The sequence below is a fragment of the Thunnus albacares genome, chromosome 9 (assembly GCF_914725855.1).
Source record: "Thunnus albacares chromosome 9, fThuAlb1.1, whole genome shotgun sequence".
In the NCBI taxonomy this organism is placed as follows: Eukaryota; Metazoa; Chordata; class Actinopteri; order Scombriformes; family Scombridae; genus Thunnus; species Thunnus albacares.
This window is the reverse complement of record NC_058114.1, coordinates 26947813-26974279: the sequence shown is the minus strand read 5'-3', so window position 1 is coordinate 26974279 and position 26467 is coordinate 26947813. Positions and strand designations below refer to the sequence as shown.

General features: G+C 41.0%; 1 protein-coding gene across 6 annotated transcripts in view; it reads right to left on the bottom strand.

Moving 5' to 3' along the window:
• Positions 1 to 26467, bottom strand: part of palld (palladin, cytoskeletal associated protein) — a 62863-nt gene that overhangs the window by 26376 nt on the left and 10020 nt on the right. For all 6 annotated transcript variants that reach the window (XM_044361196.1, XM_044361199.1, XM_044361200.1 and 3 more), the window contains exons 3-9: positions 14686 to 14861; positions 14263 to 14326; positions 13028 to 13145; positions 12817 to 12879; positions 10578 to 10719; positions 10417 to 10440; positions 9472 to 9591 (exon numbers count right to left, since the gene is read on the bottom strand). In XM_044361196.1, coding sequence (XP_044217131.1) covers positions 9472 to 9591; positions 10417 to 10440; positions 10578 to 10719; positions 12817 to 12879; positions 13028 to 13145; positions 14263 to 14326; positions 14686 to 14861 — 707 coding nt within the window. The remainder of the gene's footprint in view (positions 1 to 9471; positions 9592 to 10416; positions 10441 to 10577; positions 10720 to 12816; positions 12880 to 13027; positions 13146 to 14262; positions 14327 to 14685; positions 14862 to 26467) is intronic.

Below are 26467 nucleotides of genomic sequence, written 5' to 3'. Positions count from 1 at the left end.
ACTCACACAGAGCTGCATATAAACTTACTCCTCTCACCCTTTATCCCATACAGACAACATAATAATAAACAGGACGAAAGATGGTCTTGTTGTTGAGACATACCATACTAGTTTTCAACATCAAACCACAGAACCTCCAGTAACTGCATGACTATCAGAGGTCAGTGTAATGACCAAGCACTGATTCATTTTCTTCCGTAAGTAGACTTAATCAATCGGAAAATATGCATTTAATTGTGTTGCATTTTTAAAATGATACTGTATTTACTTCAATAAATAGTGTAGCCCTTAAATCATCATGAGTAATAAAACATAAAATGGACTTCATCTTCAGTCTCAGCTTCATCACTTATCAAACAAAGTCTTTTCTCTTCAGGTAGAGAAGTAAACTGACCTGTTCCTACAGCTGATGGTGATGTAGCTGAATGCAACTGTGCACACAGAGATCTTTGACTTTGGGATAAATTCTGCTTTACATGAGCTTCCACACTGTAGTTGTTTTTCATCAGACAACATGTTCTTTATTTATGTTTGTACCAAACATCAACAGACCATCTTTCTTTGTACGTCAGGAAGAGTTAGTTGCGGTGGGAATCATGAATATTATGCTGTAATCTGTTTTGGAAAAAAGAATCAATCATACAAAATAAGGATTTCACCTCATTAATCCAGAGGTGTCCATGCAAAATGTCCCAATCAAAAATCTCTCTAGTGAACCTCTGTTGAGGCGTATTCGCAAGTCTGTTCCACAGTCAGATCATCTCACATTTCTGACATTAGGTGGTTTCATCCACCTCCAATCTGAAACATGACATGCACAAGACTTATACAGTTGTGTATAAGTACAAAATCCCAGATCTTTACAGAGTTTGCCTTTGATCAGCATTGATCCCAGTTCCCTACCTGCTGAATTCACTAAAACACTACTACCCTAATTATAAGTGAGATGCTCATCCAAAATAAAACCTAAATATTTATACTGGTCACCATATGACAGCACTGTTGAACCAAGTTTAAAAATAACTGCACTTCTTGCAACTGATTGCTGCCTGAAATGTGCTATTTTTGTTTTATCTTGGTTTACCATAAGTCTCCATTTCCAGCACCATTCAGCATGAACATTTCCTGTAGATCTTTTTCATGTTCTGCTAGTAAAATTATATCATCAGCATAAAGTGAATAAAATAAATCATCCCCCAGCTTACAAGATTTCATTTAAAAGCTAAATCATGAACATAAACAGAGAACAGTGTTGGTGACAACACGTCTCCTTGTTTAACACCAAACTGTTGGAAACCATCTTGTTTTAAACTCATTAACTTGAACACAGGCAACAGGTGCTCAATAAAGAGACTTAATGGCATTAAACAATTATCAATCAACTCCTGAAGTTAGCAAGAGAAGAGGTCTCTATTTACCCAATCAAACACCTTCTGAAAATCAATAAAACATAATAATGTAGACGTATTTTCCTCAATTCTTGTTTTGACAGCTGATGTAACAGTATATACATGTAATCAATAGCTTTTTCTGAAGCCATTTTGCTACCAGCAAACCTGTCCTACAAGTCTGTGATTAAAGAGCAATGAATACATTTATACACAGTGCTGATAAGGCTAATGCCTCTATAGCTAAGTGCTAATTTGGGATCATTTGTTGATGCTTTAGGGATAAGTTTAATGTTGATCTTATACCACTGAGAAGGAATAATGCCATCATCAAAACAAACCTGAAATAGCTAAAACAGAACTTTAAATAATTTACGAGACTTCTGCACTTCATTAGAAATGTCATCGTTACCAGTAGATTTCCTGAATTTACTCTTTTCAGTCACCTTTTATATACATATGTATGTATAGTCTGACTGAAGATTTCACCCTTTCTGTATGTCCGTATGTCTATCAGATATAGAGAGAAGAGTTTGTCCTGCTCTAGATGTTTATAAGTAAAAAGGTATTGTTGATGATGAGAAATTATATGACTGGAAAATATAAACTCCAAACTCATAATTCCAGAGTTATATCCTGACCCCAATTGTGATATATGTCCGGTAATTAATTGGTTAAAGAGGACTATTTAGTAAAAAGATCAACATTTAACTGTATTTAAACTGCAAAACCAAGACAGTAGAAACAAAACAATAGAAACATCTGCAAATATAGACACAGTTTTCAAAAGTGTTTTTCCAATTTTTTAATGTCATTTTCCATACTGTGAAATTTCGAACTGTAATGAAAAAATATACAAAAAACATTTATACTTTTGATGTATTTAATGAGAGAAAAGAATTAAATGGGTGAGAGTAATGGGTGTTTGTGTATGTATGTGTAGGGATACACACACACACACACACACACACACACATACAGACATAATATGAATTAGGAAATGCATAAATATATGAAATGCATGCATTTCATATATTTATGCATTTAATAAGAGGAAAAATGGGAAGGTAAAGGGGAGATTAGGGGTGAGGGTTAATAGTTTTGGGGAGTAGGGTTAATGAAGTAGGATTAGTGGTTGAGGTCTGGTCTTGTAGGTATAGTTTGGATGAGCTGTGTGGGGGAGGATTTCAGTGCATGATGGGGTTGGGTGGTGTGGTGGTATGGTGATGGGAGAAAGGTGCAAGATGGAGAGCTCCAGTTTATTTGAATAACTGGTGGAATCTTTTCCACAGAGATTTCTTCTTGCTTTTCTTGGGCTCTTGGGCTTCGATCTCGATCTCTTCCATCTGCTTCTCCAGATCAGCCATCCTGTCAGTCAAGCCACCGCTGGCTCCCTCCTTCTCCTCGAGGGTCTTGTTACTGAGAGACTCCAGTAGAAGGGACTTTTCCTCCTTCCACTGGCACCTCTCGTTCTCGAGGTCCTCTTTAGCCTGCTTGAGTGCTGCCAACAACGGGGCCTGTCCTCCTCCCACTGGTGTGTTTTGTGTTGCAGGTCCTTGTTTGTCTGGACCAAGGTAGCCTCCATTCTAAATGTTAACTCCATGTTCTGGGCCAAGACCATTTCCATCTCTCCCTGCTCTTTCTTCTCAGCCTCCAGAGCGTTTTCTAACTGCCCAATTTTATTGGAAGCTTCACTGTTGGCCTGCCTCTCTTGAGATCGTTTCTAGACGCACTGGTTCACAGTAAGTGTTCACAGTAAGTGTTCACAGTAAGTGTTCACAGTAAGTGTTCACAGTAAGTGTTCATAGTAAGTGTTCACAGAAAGTCTCTGTGTCTCACTGCTGGAGGTTTGAGATGTAAGCTGAGATTCGAGAATCGTTTCAAATAAATATATAGATAAAGTTATTTAAAAAAAAAAAAAAAAAAAAAAAAAAGATTCTAGAATGCTCTATGCAAATGAGGCCTTTACTGCATCATAAAAACTGGTGATGTCACAAAGGAATCTCAGCTTCTCAGACCTCCAGAAGTAAGACACATACATCTTACTGTGAACACTCACTGTGAACACTCACTGTGAACACTTGCTGTGAACACTTGCTGTGAACACTTACTGTGAACCAGTGCGCCCAGAAACGATCTCAAGATGGAGACAAGTGGAAACAAAAAAAGCAGGAAAGGCAGGAACAAGAGGATCATCAAACATATCCCGCGTACCTCCAATCAGGGTGGTGCTCCCCTCAGCCCAGAAAAAAAGTCTGTCAAGACTGAAGACCGGGCCATCAAAAAGGACCAAGAGGAAAGGGAGAAACCTCAACCGGTGGTGGAGGAAAAGAAAGAAAAACCTCAACCGGTAAACCCATGGAAGAAAAACCTCCAAGAGGGGAGCAACCTGGTGTACTGCCAGGTACATAACAAAGCTGATTACCCTGCCCTGCCGAGACGACATTTCAGGCAGGGTCAGATGAGACAGGAGCCAGAGTTACCAACTACAGCTCCAGAGTCACAGCCTGCCAAATCACCTGAGGAGGCAGAGTCTGTCACAGCTCCCCAAGAGCCAGAGCCTGTCACAGCTCCCCAAGAGCCAGAGTCTGTAACATCACCTGAAGAGCCAGAATCTGTCACAGCTCCCCAAGAGCCAGAGCCTGTCACAGCTCCCCAAGAGCCAGAGCCTGCAACAGCACCTGGAAAGCCAGAATCTGTCACAGCTCCTCAGGGGCCAGAGCCTGTCACAGCTTCCCAAGAGCCAGAGCTTATCACAGCTCCCCAAGAGCCAGAGCCTGCCATGTCACCTGTGGAGACAGAGCCTGCAACACCACCTGAGGAGCCAGAGCCTGCAACAGCTCCTCAGGAGCCAGAGCCTGCCACAGCCCTCCAAGAGCCAGAGCCAGAGCCTGCCACAGCCCTCCAAGAGCCAGAGCCAGAGCCTGCCACAGCCCTCCAAGAGCCAGAACCTGCCACAGCCCTCCAAGAGCCAGAGCCTGCCACAGCCCTCCAAGAGCCAGAGCCTGCAACAGCTCCTCAGGAGCCAGAGCACGCCATTGCCCTCCAAGAGCCAGAACCTGCCACAACCCTCCAAGAGCCAGAGCCTGCCACAGCCCTCCAAGAGCCAGAGCCTGCCACAACCCTCCAAGAGCCAGAGCCTGCAACAGCTCCTCAGGAGCCAGAGCATGCCATTGCCCTCCAAGAGCCAGAGCCTGCCACAGCCCTCCAACAGCCAGAGCCTGCAGCAGCTCCTCAGGAGCCACATCCAACCACATTAACCAAATTATTCGCTGATCTAGGGTTCACTGTGACAGCAGGACAACAGCCTGCATGTCCTGTCCAGAAAACCAGTGTGGAGGTTTACTGTGAGCAGACCAACCAGGCTCTGCTCCAGATCCCTGAGCTTGAGCTTCAAAGGATCGGAGAAGAGAAGGAGGAGCAGATCTCTAAACTGGCAAAGGAGAAAGAAGTCCTGCTAAAAGAGGTAGTGCAATGGAAACAATTGCTGAAGAGCCAAACAACAGAGGCAAACCTCCAGCAAGGATTTCTAAAGGCTCAGCTATCCAAAGAGAGGCAGGCCAACAGTGAAGCGTCTAATAAAATTAGGCAGTTAGAGAACGCTCTGGAGGCTGAGAAGAAAGAGCAGGGAGAGATGGAAATGGTCTTGGCCCAAAACATGGAGTTAACATTTAGAATGGAGGCTACCTTGGTCCAGACAAACAAGGACCTGCAACACAAAACACACCAGTGGGAGGAGGACAGGTCCCATCTCCTGGCCAAACAGCAGGATGAGACCTCCCGTTTGTTGGCAGCACTCAAGCAGGCTAAAGAGGACCTCGAGAACGAGAGGCGCCAGTGGAAGGAGGAAAAGTCCCTTCTACTGGAGTCTCTCAGTAACAAGACCCTCGAGGAGAAGGAGGGAGCCAGCAGAGGCTTGATTGACAGGATGGCTGATCTGGAGAGGCAGATGGAAGAGATTGAGATCGAAGCCAAAGAGCCCAAGAAAAGCAAGAAGAAATCTCTGTGGAAAAGATTCCGCCAGTTATTCAAATAAACTGGAGCTCTCCATCCTGCACATCTCTCCCACCACCACACCACCCAACCTCATCATGCAAGATACAAGACCAGACCTCAACCACTAATCCTACTCCATTAACCCTACTCCCCAATACTATTAACCCTCACCCCTTATCTCCCCTTTACCCTTTTCCTCTTATTAAATGCATAAATATATGAAATGCATGCATTTCATATATTTATGCATTTCCTAATTCCTATTATGTTTGTGTGTGTGTGTGTGTATCCCAACGCATAAATATACACACACACACACACACACACCCAAACACCCATTACTCTCACCCATTTAATTCGGCACTTTTCTCTCATTAAATACATCAAAAATATAAATGTTTTTTGTATATTTTTTCAATACAGTTCGAAATTTCACAGTATGGAAAATGACATTAAAAAAATTGGAAAAAACCTTTGAAAACTGTGTCTATATTTTCAGATGTTTATACTGTTTTGTTTCTACTGTCTTGGTTTCACAGTTTAAATATAGTTAAATGTTGACCTTTTTACTAAATAATCCTCTTTAACCAATTAATTACTGGATATATATCACAATTGGGGTCAGGATATAACTCTGGAATTATGAGTTTGGAGTTTATATTTTCCAGTCATATAATTTCTCATCATCAACAGTACCTTTTTACTTATAAACATCTAGAGCAGGACAAACTCTTCTTTCTATATCTGATAGACAAATGCATGTGCAGAAATATAATTGTCTGGAACTTAAAACTGCATTAAAAGATCACACAGGCGCATCTGCGTAGGTGTCATCTTATTAGCCTTCAGAGAACTGAATACGTTTGTGCTACACTGCATAAAGTATCTATTTAATGTATACAGACAGAATTTGGAATTATGGAGTAAAACGTTAAATTGGAAATGGTGCAAATGTGAGGGAAGTTTCCTCATATTTCTAAATATATTTCTTAAAGTCTGTGTAAAGGAAAATCAGAGATTTCTTTTGAAACGCATTATTCATTTTAGAAAATAATTGTGAAAAGACTGTGAACGATCTAGTACTGAATTGTAGAGTTAGACCATTAAACTGTTTTTCATCATGTTTGTGTTCAGAACTTTTTGGGCAGGCCTGAAATGGTGGATCCATGATGTAGAGGGGGGACTGGCATGCCCCCCGACACTATATAAGAACTAGAACACCTTGGCATCAGCTGGGTATTTAGTCTGTTGTTTGCTAATGGCAGCATGCAATACTTTCATTGCATGCTTAGCATTAGCATCTGGTGGGGATGTATGTAGATGTTAAGTCTCTGGGCAGATAGAAAGGTCTAAGCTTAAATCTGAGATATTCTAGTTTAGCAGAGCAGTGCCTCTCAATAATGGCATTGTCTGTGTTAATTCATTAATGAATAAACACTTAATAGTGTCTGATATTCTCACACAGAACAGCTTTTCCACCAGTGTCACATGACCTGGTCAGGAAGTGTCGGACAGTGTAACAACAACAACAACAACACAGGAATATCGTGTAAACAATATAATTCTACTTGCTAAATATAAATCTCCCCCTGTATTTGAAGTCATTAAAAATCATTATCAAAGACATATAGTATTTCCTGTTTTTCATCATATTGGAGAAGCAAAAAGCGACAGGTGATTAAACAGACAGTAACATATTGTAGGGAAAGTCTCCTCATGTTTGAATGCAGACGGTATGAATCCTCAAGCAACAAGACGGCTCTTTCTTCAACCCCCCAGGAATGCTGGCCAACAACACATCAGTGAGATTTACAAACCTCTCACTGACCAGACCATCAACACAATGTCCTGTGAACACTAACTTTGACCGACAAATTCACAATCCAGTGTGAACTGCAAGCACAATGTGGATAAACATCACCTCACCACTGGATATCACAACTCACCTGTAGGGACCAGTCACCAAGTGTGATTACCCATACAAGGAATTTGACTCCGGTTTCTCGTTCATCACTTACACACAGTTCCAAGAACAATGTTCAGGAAGATGCACACGGACATACAGAAAGGGTGAAATCTTCAGTCAGACTATACATACATATGTATATAAAAGGTGACTGAAAAGAGTAAATTCAGGAAATCTACTGGTAACGATGACATTTCTAATGAAGTGCAGAAGTCTCGTAAATTATTTAAAGTTCTGTTTTAGCTATTTCAGGTTTGTTTTGATGATGGCATTATTCCTTCTCAGTGGTATAAGATCAACATTAAACTTATCCCTAAAGCATCAACAAATGATCCCAAATTAGCACTTAGCTATAGAGGCATTAGCCTTATCAGCACCGTGTGTAAATGTATTCATTGCTCTTTAATCACAGACTTGTAGGACAAGTTTGCTGGTAGCAAAATGGCTTCAGAAAAAGCTATTGATTACATGTATATACTGTTACATCAGCTGTCAAAACAAGAATTGAGGAAAATACGTCTACATTATTATGTTTTATTGATTTTCAGAAGGTGTTTGATTGGGTAAATAGAGACCTCTTCTCTTGCTAACTTCAGGAGTTGATTGATAATTGTTTAATGCCATTAAGTCTCTTTATTGAGCACCTGTTGCCTGTGTTCAAGTTAATGAGTTTAAAACAAGATGGTTTCCAACAGTTTGGTGTTAAACAAGGAGACGTGTTGTCACCAACACTGTTCTCTGTTTATGTTCATGATTTAGCTTTTAAATGAAATCTTGTAAGCTGGGGGATGATTTATTTTATGTACTTTATGCTGATGATATAATTTTACTAGCAGAACATGAAAAAGATCTACAGGAAATGTTCATGCTGAATGGTGCTGGAAATGGAGACTTATGGTAAACCAAGATAAAACAAAAATAGCACATTTCAGGCAGCAATCAGTTGCAAGAAGTGCAGTTATTTTTAAACTTGGCTCAACAGTGCTGTCATATGGTGACCAGTATAAATATTTAGGTTTTATTTTGGATGAGCATCTCACTTATAATTAGGGTAGTAGTGTTTTAGTGAATTCAACAGGTAGGGAACTGGGATCAATGCTGATCAAAGGCAAACTCTGTAAAGATCTGGGATTTTGTACTTATACACAACTGTATAAGTCTTGTGCATGTCATGTTTCAGATTATACGTCTGTCATTTGGTGTTTCTATGAACATGTGAATTATAACATCAAACATTACACAGCTATTGGATGGGTTTTTGGAAGCTCATAAACTTTCAACAGTTTTAGTGGTGATATGGGATGAAACCACCAAAAGTCAGAAATGTGAGATGATCTGACTGTGGAACAGACTTGTGAACACGCCTCAACAGAGGTTCACTAGAGAGATTTTTGTTTGGGACATAAATATAACTGACTAACTAACTAACTAAATAACTAACTAACTAACTAACTAACTAACTATATATATATATATATATATATATATATATATATATATACAGTATATTCACCTTTTGATAACAAGATCTGCTCTTATCAGATTTGCTTGAAGATGGTTTAGATTGAATTTTGATATTCATTATTTGATGCTTTTTATAAAGGGCATTATAAAGGACCAAAAGTAGTACAATTAAAAGTAAATGCATCTGTATGGAATATTGTTACTCGTCATTGATGAAATTAAATGCCTTTAGATTGTAGAAAAGCAATGATGTGCAGTCTCGGACATCATCAATAGATTTTTTAAGGGCCATTTTGAAGCCTGGAGTGGGTTTATGCTTTCCATCATTATATGTTACTAAAGCTCAAAAATCTAAATTTTGGTTAAGGTTAACATGTCCCCCCAAAAGCTTTAACATCCTTTAAATGGAGCAATAGTTTAAAAATTTGCCACATGGACACAAACTAGAAGAAGACCCTGAAGTATTCTGAATAGTCTATAGACTATGTAAATCAAGGCAGAATTTGTGTGTGTGTACGTTTTTTACAGGATAGTAAAGGAACTGCATCTTAATGCACTCCCACATTGGCTTCAACATGGTGCCTGTTGCTTGTTGGTGTCCAGATGCTGCCTTGTGACAACATGCTGACCATCTCTTTGTGTCTGTGTTGGACCCACCTGCAGTGACGGTGAGTTGGGCTGTGCTGTTAATGGAGCCGTATGGGTTGGAAGCAGTGCAGCAGAACAGACCTCCGTCCTCTGGAAAGGCCTCAGCAATGACCAGAGTGCAGATCTCCTCTAAGAAAAAAACAACCACCATCAATGCGCATTTAATGATCAAACTGTTTGTGATCCTAGAAATTAGATTTGTAGCCTGAAGTAAGTCATGATAAAATTAAAAGACTTGAAGCTGATCAACAACAGCATCAGCACAGGCATGGAATGGATGTTGACACTCGATTTGTTTGTAATGAGAGTTGACAGAAACATTAGATGGACAGGAAGACAATTTATGTGCATGGTAGAGTGATGGATATGTGGATATGTCATGTAGACTGGTGACTCACTATACACAGTCAGACACACAGAGAGCAGCAGGCAGAGAGAAGACAAACAAGCATGGACGTAACTATTCATGGATAACAGACAGACAGGCACACACATACCAACACACACATAAACGCTGGAACACAGATGTTCAGGGACGTCTGAATGACTCACAACCTGTAAGTAACACCTGAAATGACCACTGAGTCACACAGGTGGGAAATGTCTGACGTAAATTAATGTATTGGCCATTGTTTATCTGTGATTTTGTGTGTGTGTGTGTGTGTGTGTGTTTTATGTGTTTGAGTTTGCGGATGGTGGGGTTTCTCAGACGTTACCAGGGACTCCCTCTGACTGGTAGATGTGATATTGAGAGTCCTGTGAGACAAAGACTTATTCATTCGTGATTTGCTGTAGTCATAACCAAGTGAAAGGTTGTGGCTGATAATGAGACCGTCAAATTCCAGACATAGCTAATAACCCATTACTAAGTTTAGCCACTTACTGCGGTTGGGAACATGTTGTAATTGACTAAGTCATACCATGATAGACCTGGGAGGAATTGAAGTGACGTACCTGGCTCAGCTGCAGATCGAGGCTCTGATTGCCAGTAGAGAAGAAAAACAGAAATACTTAGATTATTAGCATATATGGATTCTTAATTTGGTGCTAAAAATGAGAACACAAAAATTATTCAGATACAATTAACTTCATGACCACTAAGAAGAACGTCTCACTTTTCTGGAGAATACGGAAATCTGGGGAGTCCATGATCTCCTCTCCCTGGCGGTACCATCTGACCTGCAGAGGAGGACTACCACGGACCCTGCACTCCAGAACCACCACCTGGCCCTCGGATGCCTGGGCATCCTGCAACAGCTGCACAGAGGAGGGATAAATAAGACAAGGAGAGTTATAACAGTAAAAGAGAAGCAATGAGAAAAAGGAGTGAGTGAGTGAAGAATGACGAGGAAATGAGAAAAGACTGAAACCGGTAATGAAAAGAATAAATCTTCTTCAGAAGAGACAGATGTAGATGTAGATAGATGGAGAGAGAAAGAGGGTTGAAAGTGACGCTTTGTCATGCAACACCATTTGAGGAAATGAGCGCCCAGGAGAACATTAGTTTGCTGGTTTTAGGTCTTTTTTTATGGTGCCGTCCACTCAAGAATGAACTTGGAAACCAATTACCATCCATTCACTCCTCTTTTAGGCTAATGAGTACGGCTTGTCTTCAGATCAATCACAGAGTCACTTTTGTTTGTTTTTCCTCTAGCTAATATGATTCTGTAAAACATCACATCTACAATAATATGTTGGTACACATTCCTCCAAGCACCTGACATTTTGTTGGGGCCTATCAGGTCCATCAGCTGTGGTCATCATATAATCAAAAAAGTCCATTCTGCCAGATGCCACTAAATTCTACACACTGCGAATTTAAATATTTGGCAAATGATGATGTGAAAGTGAACATTTTATTTTACAGGTTGTCAATCTTAATCTTAAAGTAATCTTTTCAACATTTTTTTATCATCATTGAACATCAGGATTTTTACAAGACAACCTTCTGATTCTTATGTATATTATATTCTCATATAATTAAACTAATCTAAACATATGCGAAAATGGTGCCTTTATGGCATTACTATAGGTGTAGAGAGGACTCTTCCTCATCATCATCCTTACAAACTTGCAGTTTAACCCGTGTCTCACCAATCCTATGACACTTCATAGTGTAGGTGAACTAAAAAAACATCCGTGTAGGGGCTGACGGAGAATCCACCATCAGCGCTGTGTTGTCACTTCTGCTGGTTAACAGCGCCAGAGTGGTGTTGGCGGGTATATCCATCAACAAGAGGCACTCAGTGTCAGTGTGGATAAATGTGTTGTGAGCCTGAGCCTTTCTCTCTCTCTGTGCGACTGTGTGTGTCTTTGGTATGGGTATGTTTTGGGAAGACCAAGGGTGGACTGTACATCATGAGTCTGACAGCGTATGTACATGTGTGTGTGTGTGTGTGTGTATGTGTGTGTATGGTACGGGTGACATCACAGTGCTGACTTCAGGCGAACGTCCTCTCAAAGAGATGATTAAAGCCTGAAGCAGTTTGTAAAGGAGGTGGGTAGGGGTGAAGAAAAACAAATGTCTTTTTGTAATGAAGGGGAAAATGATTTAGGGTCTGACTGGCTGGATGAGAGTGAAAGAGACCTGACCCTTGTGGGTTTGGCAATGCTGTTTGAAACTCTGCCTTAGCCCGTCTGAGTCCCACCATCACAAGACCCACAGCCAGAGGCAGAGGGAGCCGGGGGGCTGTTGGGGGGAGTGTTGAAGAGTCTGAGTTGGCAAAGGGCGTTCTTGAGCTGGAAGAGGAGCTCTCATCAAAGCCTGTGTTTTATCTGACCCCCACTGCTGAAAGCCACAGCACTGCACACTGCTATTACAGAAAGGCAAAGAGTCTAAGTGCATGTGTTTTAGGTTCTGTGTATATACTGTGTGTATCTAGAGCTGTTGTCATGGTTTGGGCAAGGTCCCTCCGTTCCAATTACGGGAAATCTCAAAACTACAGTGTACAAGATATTTTAACCAATAGTATGCTTCTAACTTTGTGGCAACAATTTGGGGAAGTTCCTTACTGATTCATATCAATGCCTCTGTGAATGCAGGAATGTCTATTAAGAAATGGTTTTACAAGACTGGTGTGAAAGAACTGGTCTGCACAGAGCCCTGACCTCAAACCCGCACCTTAAGAATGAATTGAAACACAGACTGCAAGCTATGTCCTATCAGCCAACATCAGCACCGGACCTCACTAACGTTGTTGTAGCTGAATGGGGTCAAATCTTTCAGCCAGATTACAAGATCTCAGAAGAGTATTAGTGCCCATGGTTTTAGAATGACATGTTCAACAATCACACACTGTATGGGGCTAATGTTTGAATGTCCACTTACTTTTGACCATTTGTATGCAGACTTACCTTGGTGAATATAGGAGGACCTGACACATCAGCACCATACAGTGATGACACCGGGCTCTGCATCTAGAAGACAACAAAAACTTACTTTCTGAACTGGTGGAGTTCATTCAGAAAGGGGTCTGCTCGTGTCACTGAAGAGAATTTTCCAGATCTTTGACCATGTGTCTGAACTTATGAGGCCCTAATTCACTTTGTGCTTCAGATGGCTTACTCGCTGCGGGGGCTGAGACAGGGACTGGACCAGCGTGGAGCGATGAGGAAGGACCTCAGGGGTTTTGGGTGATGATGACCGTATTGTCAGGGACATTGAAGTGGTCTTCTTCTGCACTCTAAAATAAGCAAAGCATAAATCAGCACAAAAGAAAAACACTTTGCCAAGAAAAAAGGAGGAATTTCACTACTCTATATGCTTTTAGTTAAAATATGATACTTGAATCAAAGAAAATTGGCTCCACAGCAATTAAGATGATATCAGTGTTCTTGGCCTCAATGTATAAACAGAAAGGGAATCAGGAAGTGGTCCAAATGGAGGCAAATTTATACATAGAGATAATAATCAAAAATATTTAGAGAACTAGACATCACTCGGAGAGGGCACTTTTAAATCCTCAAATGCAAGTGAATTAGAACTACTACTAAACTAAATTTCATGGCAATCAATCCAATAGTTGTCGAGACATTTCACTCAAAACCATAAATTTCAACCTTATATATGGTTTCCTCATAGAGGAAAAGTCAGGGTGTCATCCTCTGGATACCACAAATGTTTTTAACCATGGTGCTAGCATGACTAAAAATTTAAGAAGTTCAAAGATGTCCTATTTTGCAATGTTGTAGGCTTTTAAGAATGCATGCACCCACATCCACATCTGCTCTTTCACACATGGCCTAACTTCACACCAAATGAACAAGTAAAAAAGTTTTTGAGATTGCTAAATAACAGATAAACAAATGGGACAGAAAACAAAATCTCCTTGACAGAGACTACCTAGAGTTGGAGTTTGTGAACAAACAAGAGAGAGGCAAAGAAATACAACACAATCAAATATCTATTGGACTCAAGACAGTTAGATGTATAAAGACCAGGATTAGCAAATATTTTCAGTGCAGTAGAAGAAAGATTTGTGAGGGAAGACAGAAAAGTAAAAGAAGAGAGTGAAAGTGGACAGGGGGTTAAAAGTTTAACATTTGACATAAGTACAAGGGACAACCCTGACAGTTTTTTTTTTTTTTTTTTTACCATATTAACCCTCTACACCCCATTATTTAGATGGTGGCCTATGCACTGGGTCAAAGTTATGGCTCTTTAAGTGCCTTTTAAGGGTCTAGTTAAATAGCAGTAGGCAGCAGACCTGATTAGCAGCTGAAGGACTCAGTTAACCTGTTCAGGGGTTCAAGGTTCATTGGGTCATGGGGTCACAAGCGGTCATGCAGAAACACACTTACTGAGGCATGGTTCCTGATCTGGACTTTGATGCTCCTTCTCCTTCTGAGTCTGATGATGAAGCTCCTGCAATGGGACAAAAAGAATTCCTGTATGATACAGGCCACCTCTTCAATAGTAAAAAACACAAATATAAAAAATAAGACAGATCAACAGATTCCTGGGAAATTGCGCTGCTGTTTTTATATGTGTTATTTGTATGTCAAAGCTGTGACTGTATTTCTCATAAACCCTGTATACAAATCATGTTGCTGCTTGTCCTTGTAGCATATCCACTCTTATCCACTAATGATGAAATCTCTGTTGTGCTGGAAGAACAGATTTTGTGCCACAAAGCAATATTCACTTTGTCCTGTAAAGCATTGCAGCAGATTAGCAACCATGGAAGCCCACATAATGTGAAAATTGTCAATTTCATTGCTGACCTTCAATGTAAACCTCAGCAGAGGTATTGTCTGCTCCGAGACTGTTGGAGGCCACGCAGGTATAGCGTCCTGTGTCGTCCTCAAAGGCTTCTGCAATCACCAGTGTGTGCAGATCACCATCCCTACTGATCTGTATGTCAGGAGAGCTGAGCAGCTCACGGCCTTCGCAAAACCACCTGGGGGAGGAGGTGAATCACAATTTTGGTTACTTTCACATGTTATGCTAGTAACATTACATGCATGCTTTGTCCAAAGCAGCTTGCAATAAGGTTACAATGCAATAGAAACAGCAACTGAATTGCAGTTGAATTGATACAATGTTTCAAGAAGAGTGACACACATTAAGTCATGAAAGGACAGGTTCACAATTTGTCTGTCCTAAAACAACAGTCAGGTGCCCATATGAACATTGAAACAGGTTTTGCTCGCTGTAATCATTCAGACTGGTGCTCCACATAACTGGTGTTAACGCTAGCAAACTGCACCATCTTGAGTGATAAACACAGCTTGCATTAACCAGAGCAGAAAAACTGATGTTTAAACTTATAAAACATAAAACCTGATAAAACACACTATATCTCATTATGTCGCCTAGCCTATATACATACATTTCAATTAACTATTACCTGATTAAGCTGGATTGATTTTTGGAACTGTCTTAGGTATACAATTATGCATTCAAATCGCTGACATAATATGGTTAATCAATGGTCCCAGAGATTATCAGTCATATAATGTCACCGTTGTCTTGTGGCCTTTTGTCAAAAGATATAAATGAATATTCCAGTAAAAACTTACATTATAGACTACAAGTAAAAGGAATTATTACTGAAATGTATGTCCCTTTTCAATTAATCTTATCTGACAAGCAAAGGCTGTTACTCTTCTTGACAAATATTTGAGCTTAGATATACCTTTGCCAAATATAATGGAGGCCAATTTAACCAACATTAATAACTACTCACACACGCCCTCTGGGCATGTCTAAGTTTATCTGTCAAACATCAGCCACCCTGAGGCAGCAACAAGACACTGTGTTACGGGAAGCAGATACACCCTTCCCCTCCTTCCAATCAGAGGCCTGTGTGTCTGGGCAGGCGCCTGGGCCATGTCCCATCTCCCTGGGGTCTACTGACATGGACTTTGTTCCATGATCTAGGACCCTGGAGGGATGAGAGAGTCTAAAACACAACCAGCTTCATCCGTCTCATCTCTCTTCACAGGGTTATGATTAAAGCCGATCTCCCAGCACCATGTTACCACATCAAATACAGGATCAAACAACAGGGGTCACATAGCTCATCTCCTACAAACACACACACATAAGTGCTGCCCTCAAATGTCAATATTGTGTGAATCCGTTGCTTAGTACATTACAAGTACATTATGACACATTCATTCAAAATACTCACACTCCACACACTGCACAGCCTATCATACCCTATTAAAAAAGAGGGCATATACTGTCAGTTGTTCACCTCTCGACCTCTTCATTGACAAGTCAAGTCAATTTGATTTATATTGCGCCAAATCACAACAGAAGTTATATCAGGGCACTTTTCACATAGAGCAGGTCTAGACCGTACTCTTTAATTTACAGATACCCAGCATTTCCCCATGAGTAAGCACTTGAAGACAGCAGCAAGGAAAAGGGGGCAGGAATTCCCAAAATGCCAGAAGAACAGCTGTTCTGTCTGTCCAGAGCCCTGACCTGAGGACATTCCAGCTATCTCGGAAAGCTGCATAAAAATTCCCAACATCCTGCTGCGTGGCCATTATTCGATTTCATACACTCTGGTGTGTCAGTCATGCAGCAGGCCAACTCCTGTTCCAGAAAGCAATCCATCAGCCAAAATATTCAGACAACACTTCATACTCTAGGATTTACACCTGACAGAGTGGGTGTGAGAGCGGAGAACGAGACAGAGAAAGTGAGCGAATGAATGGCAAGTACAGGAACAGGAGGTGAACGAGCATGAGTCAGGCCGGGTCAGACAGGAAAAATTTTACGCTCTGCCATTGTTGAGACAGATCACACTGAGTAATTCGTCAGTGCCAGTGACAGGTGGAGCACTGTAGAGCCTTGTCACCCTGTTTTTGCTCGCTCTGCCGCTGTTTTAACGCCAAGTCCCCTGTACAATAGACTCTCCTGGGTAGTTCTTCTGTCTTATCACTTGATGAAGTGAAACAACGGAAACTTGGCTGGCTCTGTCACGCTGCCAGACATCGGTGTGTTAAATGATAGGAAACAGATCGTGGCATGAGACTAATGAAGAGTTGTTCATGGCACGAGCAGGAAGACCTTATCCAACTGGAGTATCGGCCCTTGAGGCCAAGAGTCAACCGCCACGCTTCAAACAACCCCGGCAACTATCTGTGTATCAAATACATGATCTAGACAGAGAGAGCCTGAGGCAATAGAGGGATCCTGTATAGCATGATTTTGTTAGATGACAAAGTACAAAACTGACAGCAGCCAGCAATTGAAAGTAAAAAGTTGATTGAGGAAACCAATATGTATGTGTGGTTTTAAAATCCATTTTTCCGGATTATAACCCGGCGGAGAAAAGGGAAAACAACTCCTTTGGGTGACTGCCATGTCTGATGGGAATTTGCATGAGAAACTCAGGTTTCCTTTGTTGGTTAAACCTCACGACTTTATTTTAAGTCACTTAGTGTATTAATCATAATGGTTCACTATGGATTTGGCAGCCATATGCTCTGAGTTTGATGTGGACCACACAATACAAATCCCCTTCAATATAGGGGAAATCATTTGGACATTTTTTGAGCACCGTTAAATTAAACACATACAGGAAAGGGCTTAATGTAACACATGACATCATTGAACTAATGACTCTGGTTTTTGTGATGGGGGATGTTGGGGCTGTTAGAAGTACGGTAAGTGTGTGTTTTGTGTATGTGTGTAACTATAGTGAACAGAGGCGGACAAACAGTAGGGGGATGTGTTTTCAACAGGGTGGCCTGAATCTGTCGATATCCCAAGAAAAGAAATGACAGCATTTTCATGCAGCAACGTATGTGAACTAAAATGCAAAAGTAGAGTTGTAATTCAAGCATTCATCAGTGGTCTTGTGAGTTGGGGTTTTTTGTTAAAACATCTTCAGTAGTTTTCCACTCTGGTTATGGCTGAAAGGTTTACCAGGCTCTTCTTGCTGCATCTAAAACACAGACGATCTGCTAAGTGGTAGTAAAGGAATGGAAATGTAAATTTGTTTTGGGCACAAAATTTGACGAAACACAGAAAAGGGGCACAGGACTCAGCTTGTGTTCCTTTGGGGCTTGACTGAACATAAACTAGGAAGCACAAACCATTCCCAACAAGCACAACAATAAAACCCCTTATTAATCAACCTTAATGATCTACCATTATGCATAATTACTGAGTAAACTCATTTAGAGACAGACTGTAATGTTTATTTAATCCCTTCTCCATTTCTGTGGAATGTGCTGAACATTGTGCTAGGCCTTAACTGCATGGTGTGTTTTCCCCAGATGGGGAGTGGGGACTTTGTTGAGTCACATACAGTCTAGCCGACAAAAAAGGAACTCAACCATCAATAGGCTCATTTTGAGGGGAAGCAGGGCGTGTTAGAATAGCAGTCACTCAGTGCTCTGAGAAAACCGAGTAAAGGTAGGAATCTCTTGGCAGAATATAACTTTACCACCCATTTCCTCTTAACACAATACCATTATAAAACACAGCTATTCAAAACATGCATACCAAATAGAGGAGAGTAAATCCTTCACGAGACACGCCTCACCTCTTCATTCATCTCCCACCCATGAGGCACCCACCCAGCCAAGATGGTGATTAAACATCCCGCCTTCACCATCGATCCTGTCACCAGCTCTCTGAGTAAAGATAGCATGTGAGAAAGCAATTATACGCAACTCATTTTAGACAATTGAGGCCAGATGATGGCTCATATCAACGGGAGGATGGTCTTGTTCTCATGGTGCTCCCTCTGCTAACCTATTCACATTTAGATGAAGAGAGCATTCCACAGAGGAGGCCAAACCAGAGCCTGTTGCCCTGGCCTCCACAGTGCGTGCTAAGGGCCACACTCTCCTCATCTGACCCTGTTGTTATTTGCTGCTGTTGATGGAAAATTTTTTGAAGCAAGGCTCAGTTTCACCACAAACCCAAACGAGTGGAGGCCAAAGCGGAGGGAAGAGAAAAAGAAATAAGGAAGATTCAATCACAAACTGACCTTGACAGGATGTAGGAGTGACAAGCTTGCGTAAACACACCCACCCACCAGTCATTCAACAATCAATATAGGATGTAAGGCATGGATAGAGTAGATATATATTCCCTGAGACATGTTTGTCTCTGTTTTTAACTCCCAAGTTTTCTCTCAGTGTGCAGTTTCTAGGCAACGGACCACAGAAGTCAACAAAAGTAAAATTGGACAAGAAGAGCGGCATCTAGGCTGTTTTTATCTCTAATTACAAACTACAATAGAGGTCAGCTGAGACTATCCAAACTCTATAGCAAGCAATGTTAGTTTTATTATCCACGACAGAGAAATCTCCTAATTCATGCAAACATAAAATGGAAAGCAGATTAGGTTCCCTCTTTCCCATGCATGCTGACTGAAGCCAACAATAAATGGAGTTCTATAAGGCTCAGTAAAAGCACAACCTCACTATAGCCGCAAAATATTGATCCCCACCACAGCCCTCCTTATTATACAGTAGTAATTTTCTATAATACCATATAATGCATAATTTACCTGCCTTACAGGTATGTAGTGGTACCAATATTGGAATCTATCCTCCCTAACACACAATCACAGAGAAAAAAGCATTTTATGTAACAACATTAAAGCTGCACTAATCAATTTAAAAAAAAAAAAAAAAAAAAGGTTCAAAGCCACTGTTTAGACCATGTGAAATGTGAAAGGGTTAGCTCATAATGACAAACCCACAGAGAATTATCATATGGGTCTGCAGTTCCCCTCAGTACTGCACAGCATTTTAATGTCTTTCAGCTCATTGTTTTGGATTTATGGCCTGCAACTTTCACTGCTCTCACAGCATTGTTTCCAGATACAGCAGGCAGCTGTTCTAAGTGAAATTGTTCTGCCCAGCACCAAATAACAGACAGACAAAATTAGCAACTAGCTGGTGAATGTAGCGGAGCATTTAGCAAGCTAATTACTGACTTATATTTCTCATGAGTAGGTGAAGACTGAAACAGAGCTAAAGGAAGAGCGAATACTGGAATTATGTTCATCTAGTCACCAGAAATACAACTCCAAATGAATGCTAATGTTGCTCCATGTCTGCTGGGTGTATAAGAAGGCCACTGTTTGCTAATATATTATCCCTATCAACATTAGAAGGCCATAATATGTCAAATGTTTGTGTGTGATGTTCTGCCCTCAAGTGGCCAAAAATGCAACTTGTGCTGCTTTAATGTATCGGTCTAATTTTATATTGCTTAGTAAACATTAGCAGAGGTAGTTTGTACCACACTGTTCATTATTTAGTATTGATGAGTTTAATAAACATAGTTTAATGCTGGGAGAAAGTGTTGGTATACTACTATTTTGAGCATTGTGGGACTGAATAATCTTAAATGACAAATTTGTTCATAAGTAGTTCATGTCTGTGTGTTTATAATCTAAATAAAGCTGCAGTACATGTATTTTTCTTTAAGTGTTGCCATCTGGACTGACAAAGAAATATTAGCACTCCAGAGTTGGGTTTAAGTGTTCTGCTATGTAAACACAAATGTCCTGATTAAAGATGATACATGCTGGAATCCATCTTAATAAAGCAGCAGGAGCCATTTGATGATGGAGCCACGCTAACTGGGGCACAGGATCTCGGGTCAGAGTTCACTGGAATATTCCGGACAACAGACAGCTGCAGATGACAGTTGGAGCTCTGACCGGAAGCAACTAAGGACATTTTTCTCCCAGGAATTTTAACCAAAGGGGAGGGTGGCTACATTTGCAAAGTCTCCTTCATGTTGTCCATCAACAGACATTGTCCACTGATGCATTACCTCAGCGTTAGTGTGCCAAGCAGACAAATGGTCCAGACTGAATCATCATGGGCATTAATATAAAATGTCAAGTATTCAGATTGTGATTTGTTTATTGGTAACTACTATATACACTGCTACTGTACACGCAGTTCTTGCAGTTTAAATCAACTGTTCAACTGTATCAGTCAGTGCAGGAATTCATTTTTTAATTGAATCAAGTGTGTGTGTTTGTGTGTTTGTGTGCATCTATGAGTGTGTGTGTATGTGTGTGTGCATCTATGAGTGTGTGTGTGTGTGTGTGTGTGTGTGTGTGTGTGTGTGTGTGAGAGAGAGAGAGAGAGAGAGAAACAGGGACTGAAATAATGACAGACATGGGCAGCAGCTGAGCTACAAATGCAATCACCTCGGCATTCATGGGGATGCCCCCACCTGCCCTAACACACACACAAACACACACACACACACACACACACACACACACACACACACACACTTGCATGCATGCACACATACACATATTCAACTTAATTTCAGTCAGTCTTGTCAGAGGGCCCAGAGAAATCAACAGATTTAAAAGAAGTGAAAGGCAAACAGGCTTTTCATAGGTTCATTCATACATTCAAACAGAAATTACGCACGTTCAGTCTATCAGCTGTTGTTTCAGAGAGACACACTACATTTTTCCTTAGTTAAAAAATAAAAGTTATCAATGTTCGCTTAACAGACCAAAATCCCCAGCCAGGTTCAATGAGATGTTAACCACATGACCCTACTCTCATTCAAGGTGACTGAGTCCTGAGTCTGATAATCTCCCTTGAAACAATCATGTATGTCTCGACTGTGAAGATCAAATAAAAGAGATTCACCACATAATCCCTCACCTGAGTATACCAGCAAATGATATCGCTGATTAAGATGGTTGTTTAGCTTACCTGAGCCGGCGACCTGCTCCCAATCAGAGTAATCAAAGTCACTAATGATTCCCTTGATCTTAGGTTGCACACAGAGACTCTCCTCCTGACAGCATGACATACACTGAGCCACTGACACTCTCACACCGGGACTGCCACTCTGAGTCATACAGTCAGACATACACACAATGCTTGGACTGAGCAGAGGGTTGAGAGGGAGGGAGCAGCCCAGAGCTGCCAAATTCCACACAAGACAGAGGGGCAAAAAAAAAAAAATGTTAAACACTAATTTAAAGACAAAAACTGTTTCAGTGCAGCCCACGTTAAATTCATTCATGTAATTCCAGTGGTTGGGAGAATGGTCTTCTTGTTTTTCTCTTCCTGACAACATTGATACCCAAACTAGTCAGACTCATGGACTCTAATCCCATCATGACTAAACACAGGTAAACTTCCTCAGATGTGGTACATTTTGTTTGATACATTTTGAAAAGCAGATCAACAACATCATGTAATTTTCTGGCTCTTTCTTTGTGAATCTCCCAAACAAAAACAAAACTTGTGATTCGTTTGCTTTTGCTGCCTCTATACATGCCCGGGCCACAGTCTGCTGACCATCAAAAGCACCACAGCAAACCCTGGGCTCGGGCCAAATAACCCTGTCACCATGGAAACCTTGGAGGCTATGATCTGTGACTGCATGAAGGGATAATGATGAAAATAAAAGATGACAAAGCTACAGTATGTACTACAGTGTGACACAAATACAGGGGGTACTAAACAAACCGGACCTTGATGAATCCCACATGCCAGAAGTAAGTAGGCCACTTAAAAAGCCCAGTTAGGACTGAACAAAAATAGCTTGGATAAGTCAGGATCTAAATAGACCACTCTGAGTTGGCAGCACCTGGCATGTACAAGACAGATGGCTGTGGCTACTGTGTCTGGTCATGCTTTGTGCACACACATACACACAAAATGAGACCATATAATAATCCCGAGCGCTCCTAACGCCAAATTCACCTAGGTCAGCAAATATAAATGTGGTATTTGTGGTTTGGTTAGAGCAAGAGGGATGATTTCTGATGCACAGTCCAGCGCAGAATGAAAGGGTGTGGTGTGTTTCACTCTCTGCAGGGGCTCCATTCAGGCTTTAAGACATGCAGAAGTAGTGATATTTTTGGTCACTGTCAGTGAAGACCCTGAGAGATCACCGCTGGGACGTGGCAAGTGGGATTATTTGTGGTGCTTGTTACTAGGAAGGTCTGCTCTGCCTGTGTTTGTGTTGACTGTACGACATAAACATCTACGATGAGAACAACACACACCTAACAATGTCCTGTCCTAGTGGCACACACTGTAATCATGCGGTTCTTTTATTTAAATTCTTCTGGTTTGTGGAAGAACTCGCTCCCATTTGTAGTGATAACAACATGAAAAGCACCGTACTTCCCCTAAGTGACTATAAAACATGGGTTAATAAGAGGAAGGGCTTTTACGGTCTCTGGATGTTCCCATTAATTAGCAAATGACTGACAGCGGCCTTCTCTGGCCCGCTGCTCCGTCTGACTGGTCTCCTCCTCGAGAATTAAAACAGAATTCAGGAAAATCTTTCCAAGATATGAGTCAACAAGAATAAAGAGATTCCTCCCTCGAAGCAGCATGCTGGATTTATTAATATAAAAACAAGCACAGGTGCACATGGACGCATGAAAGCGCTCTCTCACACACACAAATGCAAAAGAAATGTCTCATTCACACCACAAACAAGCAAACATTCATGTGTATTCAATCAGACTCCCACTTACGCTCACTGTTTCATTGTTTGAATAAGGACTTTCAAGGGTCAGTTGAAATCACAGAAAAATGGGGGCATGTTGCCACGGCATTTTCTGTTTTCGCTCCAAGGAGACCAAATGACACTAACAAAAACAGAGACTATGTCCTCTAATGATGTCATACAGTGAGGACAATATATCCCAGGAACTGTCAAATAATCCAGCATGAAAACCAACATAAGCAACATCCAGGAGAGCCCCAAATTAAACATATTAGACATATAAAATAAATGAGTCTGCATATTTAAACAGCAGCCTCTACTAAAAGGAAAAGTCAACATTAACAAGATCAGACTCTTTCTTGCTGTTTTTGAGACCAGCTTAGATATCACAAATGTTTTTGGCACTTTGTGAATTGTTTGTACAATAACAACCTTTCTGGGTACATGTGAGTTTAATTCTGTAACTGGATAGTTTTGGGATGGAGGAATTTATTTTTTAATTATCAGGGAAGCCATCATTGGCCTAATTAAGCCAAACTTTAGAAGTCCCCTGCTCACACCTTTAGCAGAAAGGATCGTTTAAATCAGATGTTTCAGAAAATTTCATTAATTTACAAAGTTCTTCCATTACCACAATCATCGATCTTCCTGCCACTGAGTAATTACAGCTGGAGACAAACCACATAACAGTCTGTGTCAGCGCTAATTTTAGGTATGTATCATAACTTTCTGGGAACAACAATTAGATGGAGTTAATGCAATAGCTCAACCGCACAGCTCAGATCTGTGGTCACATGTATGGTTATGTTCTGAGTCATGTGCAGCACTACTACTTCAGCAACTGTCATTAGTTTAAGAAATTCTCTCTTATGTATTTACTCTCTGTCCTGACTTAGTTGGCATCCGGTTCACTTATTTCCAGGTGCATCTGCTGACTCAAGAAACTTTTTATACAGAGGAAGCAGCATACTTCTGGCCATCTGTAGGCCAAGACAAGTAAATGTACCGAAAAAAACAAATGTGCATAATTCCCGTTCCAACAGCCACCCACGACCTTGCTGCAAACATACAAAAACATCTGTTTCCATGGCAGCCAAACCACCTCTGCAGGTGTGTGGGTGGATCAGTACTCTTGACTATTTTCATTTCTGAAGCCAAATCTTAGCCAGCCTGAGATAGTCTTGAAGAGTGGAGATAGTAAGCAACACACTTCACAAACTTGAGTCAGCGCTGAACTCAGAGGGGACTGGTTACACCCTGTTATTCTGCCGTGTTAAAGAATGAAAAAGACAAGATATTGCTGTAAGATATTGCCAACAAAATACTACTAGAAGAGATAAAAGGCAACATGCCAAAGTTACTGTAGTCAGGGATTGAACTCTGCAACCTCTCCTCCTCATTCTGAATTTATGGACTCAGATCTAAACTCTGATCAGACACATATGAGCTAAACATGGAGCATCTTCCTTTCTTGCCCCTCCCCTTTCCCTCATATGAAACCAAACCCTGCAGACCCTCCACTCCAACTGTCTCCCCCCCATGATATCAGGAGCTTCAGCACTGAACTGAAAGGGGGGGGAGAAGAGAGAAATTTTATTCAAGTGAAAGACAAAAGACAAACCGAGCAAGCAAGATACATATCTTGAGTTCCTATGCGAGACAGTTTAACATTCACACAGCTGTTATCCTGTCACATGTACATGGGAAGGAAGACTTGAGCTTGTTTTTATGAGTCCCATATGACCTCTCGTCTGCTTGTAAAGCAAGCACCCCAGTTTTTACAGTTTTAAGATGAATCCTGACACACAAAAAGCACCAAGGGACTCTGCTGTTATTTCTATACAGGCAACAAAACACTCAAAAGAAACACAAACACATACGTATAACAGCACACACTAAATTCCACCACCACAGCATTGTCAAAGATGCATAATTGAATTGGGCTCAACATCAAACACGGCTCTTTGGCAGCCGCACAGGAATCCAACGTCCAGGAAAAATAACAGCCTAAAATATCTCATCAAAAGGCAGATTACTGTAAGCTGAATCTAATGGCCATGCCTTATCAAGCATGATGAATAGCAGAGAGTCATTTAACAGGTGAACAGAGGAATGTAACCCAGTGCTTACTGTTCACAGGCCAGCTGTGGAACAGACCCTGAGGCCCGGATGACTCAAAACTACAAACCTTAACTGAGTGCAGAACAGAGACAGACAGGACCAGAGTGTCTCGAGGGGAAACTGGAGTCCTTGCCATAAACAGGCTCTGGAAATGTGGCAGATCTGTGATGCCTCAGCCACTCCTAAACTTGTTTATGTGTACTAGGCTAAAGTTTTCAGTGCACTATACTTTAAATAGTGAAGTTTCTGGCCTGTATTTGCTGTGAGGTTGAAGTAATTTGAGCTGTTGTGATCTGGCTGAAAGTAGTTTGTCTGAGCATTCATGTGTCACTGACCATGGGAGGCAGGATGGAGATGGTTAATGGTCATGGTAAGTGTGTGTGTGTGTTTACTGATGAGGTCAAACAGGCCCACTGACACTCGGTGCGGAGGAGAGGCTTCAGTACAGAGGAAAGATTTATGGAGTGTCCTCTGCCCATCCTCCTGTTGAACTTGTCTTAGATTACCATCCTCCTGCCGTGCATGACTGCTGCCTTTGTCCGCAAAAGACATGCTTCATATTAAATCTGGTATTCCACTTCTTCAACTGTCACTGATCCACTTATATAACTCTTAACAAATCTCATTTCCCTCTACTCTCACTCTGCTCCCTTTCTTATTTAACCCTCTCTCGCCCAATTATTAGGTTTAATAGTAATCTATTGATGCTGTCTAGGTTGATTATCTACTACAGGTTAAAAACATTCCTTTTTTTATTGTGTCATCTCATTAGTACATCCCAATTACACTGTTATAAATTAGGATAAAAAACCTCACATGACAAATCCTTTTTCATTTTTTCATGCTATACAAGACTCATCCACTAAGCACTAAATGTGATTTCACCACGGTGTTGACAAAGAGCCCAGAATCTTTTTGACTGTGTGTATGATCCAGGCACAATTAGAC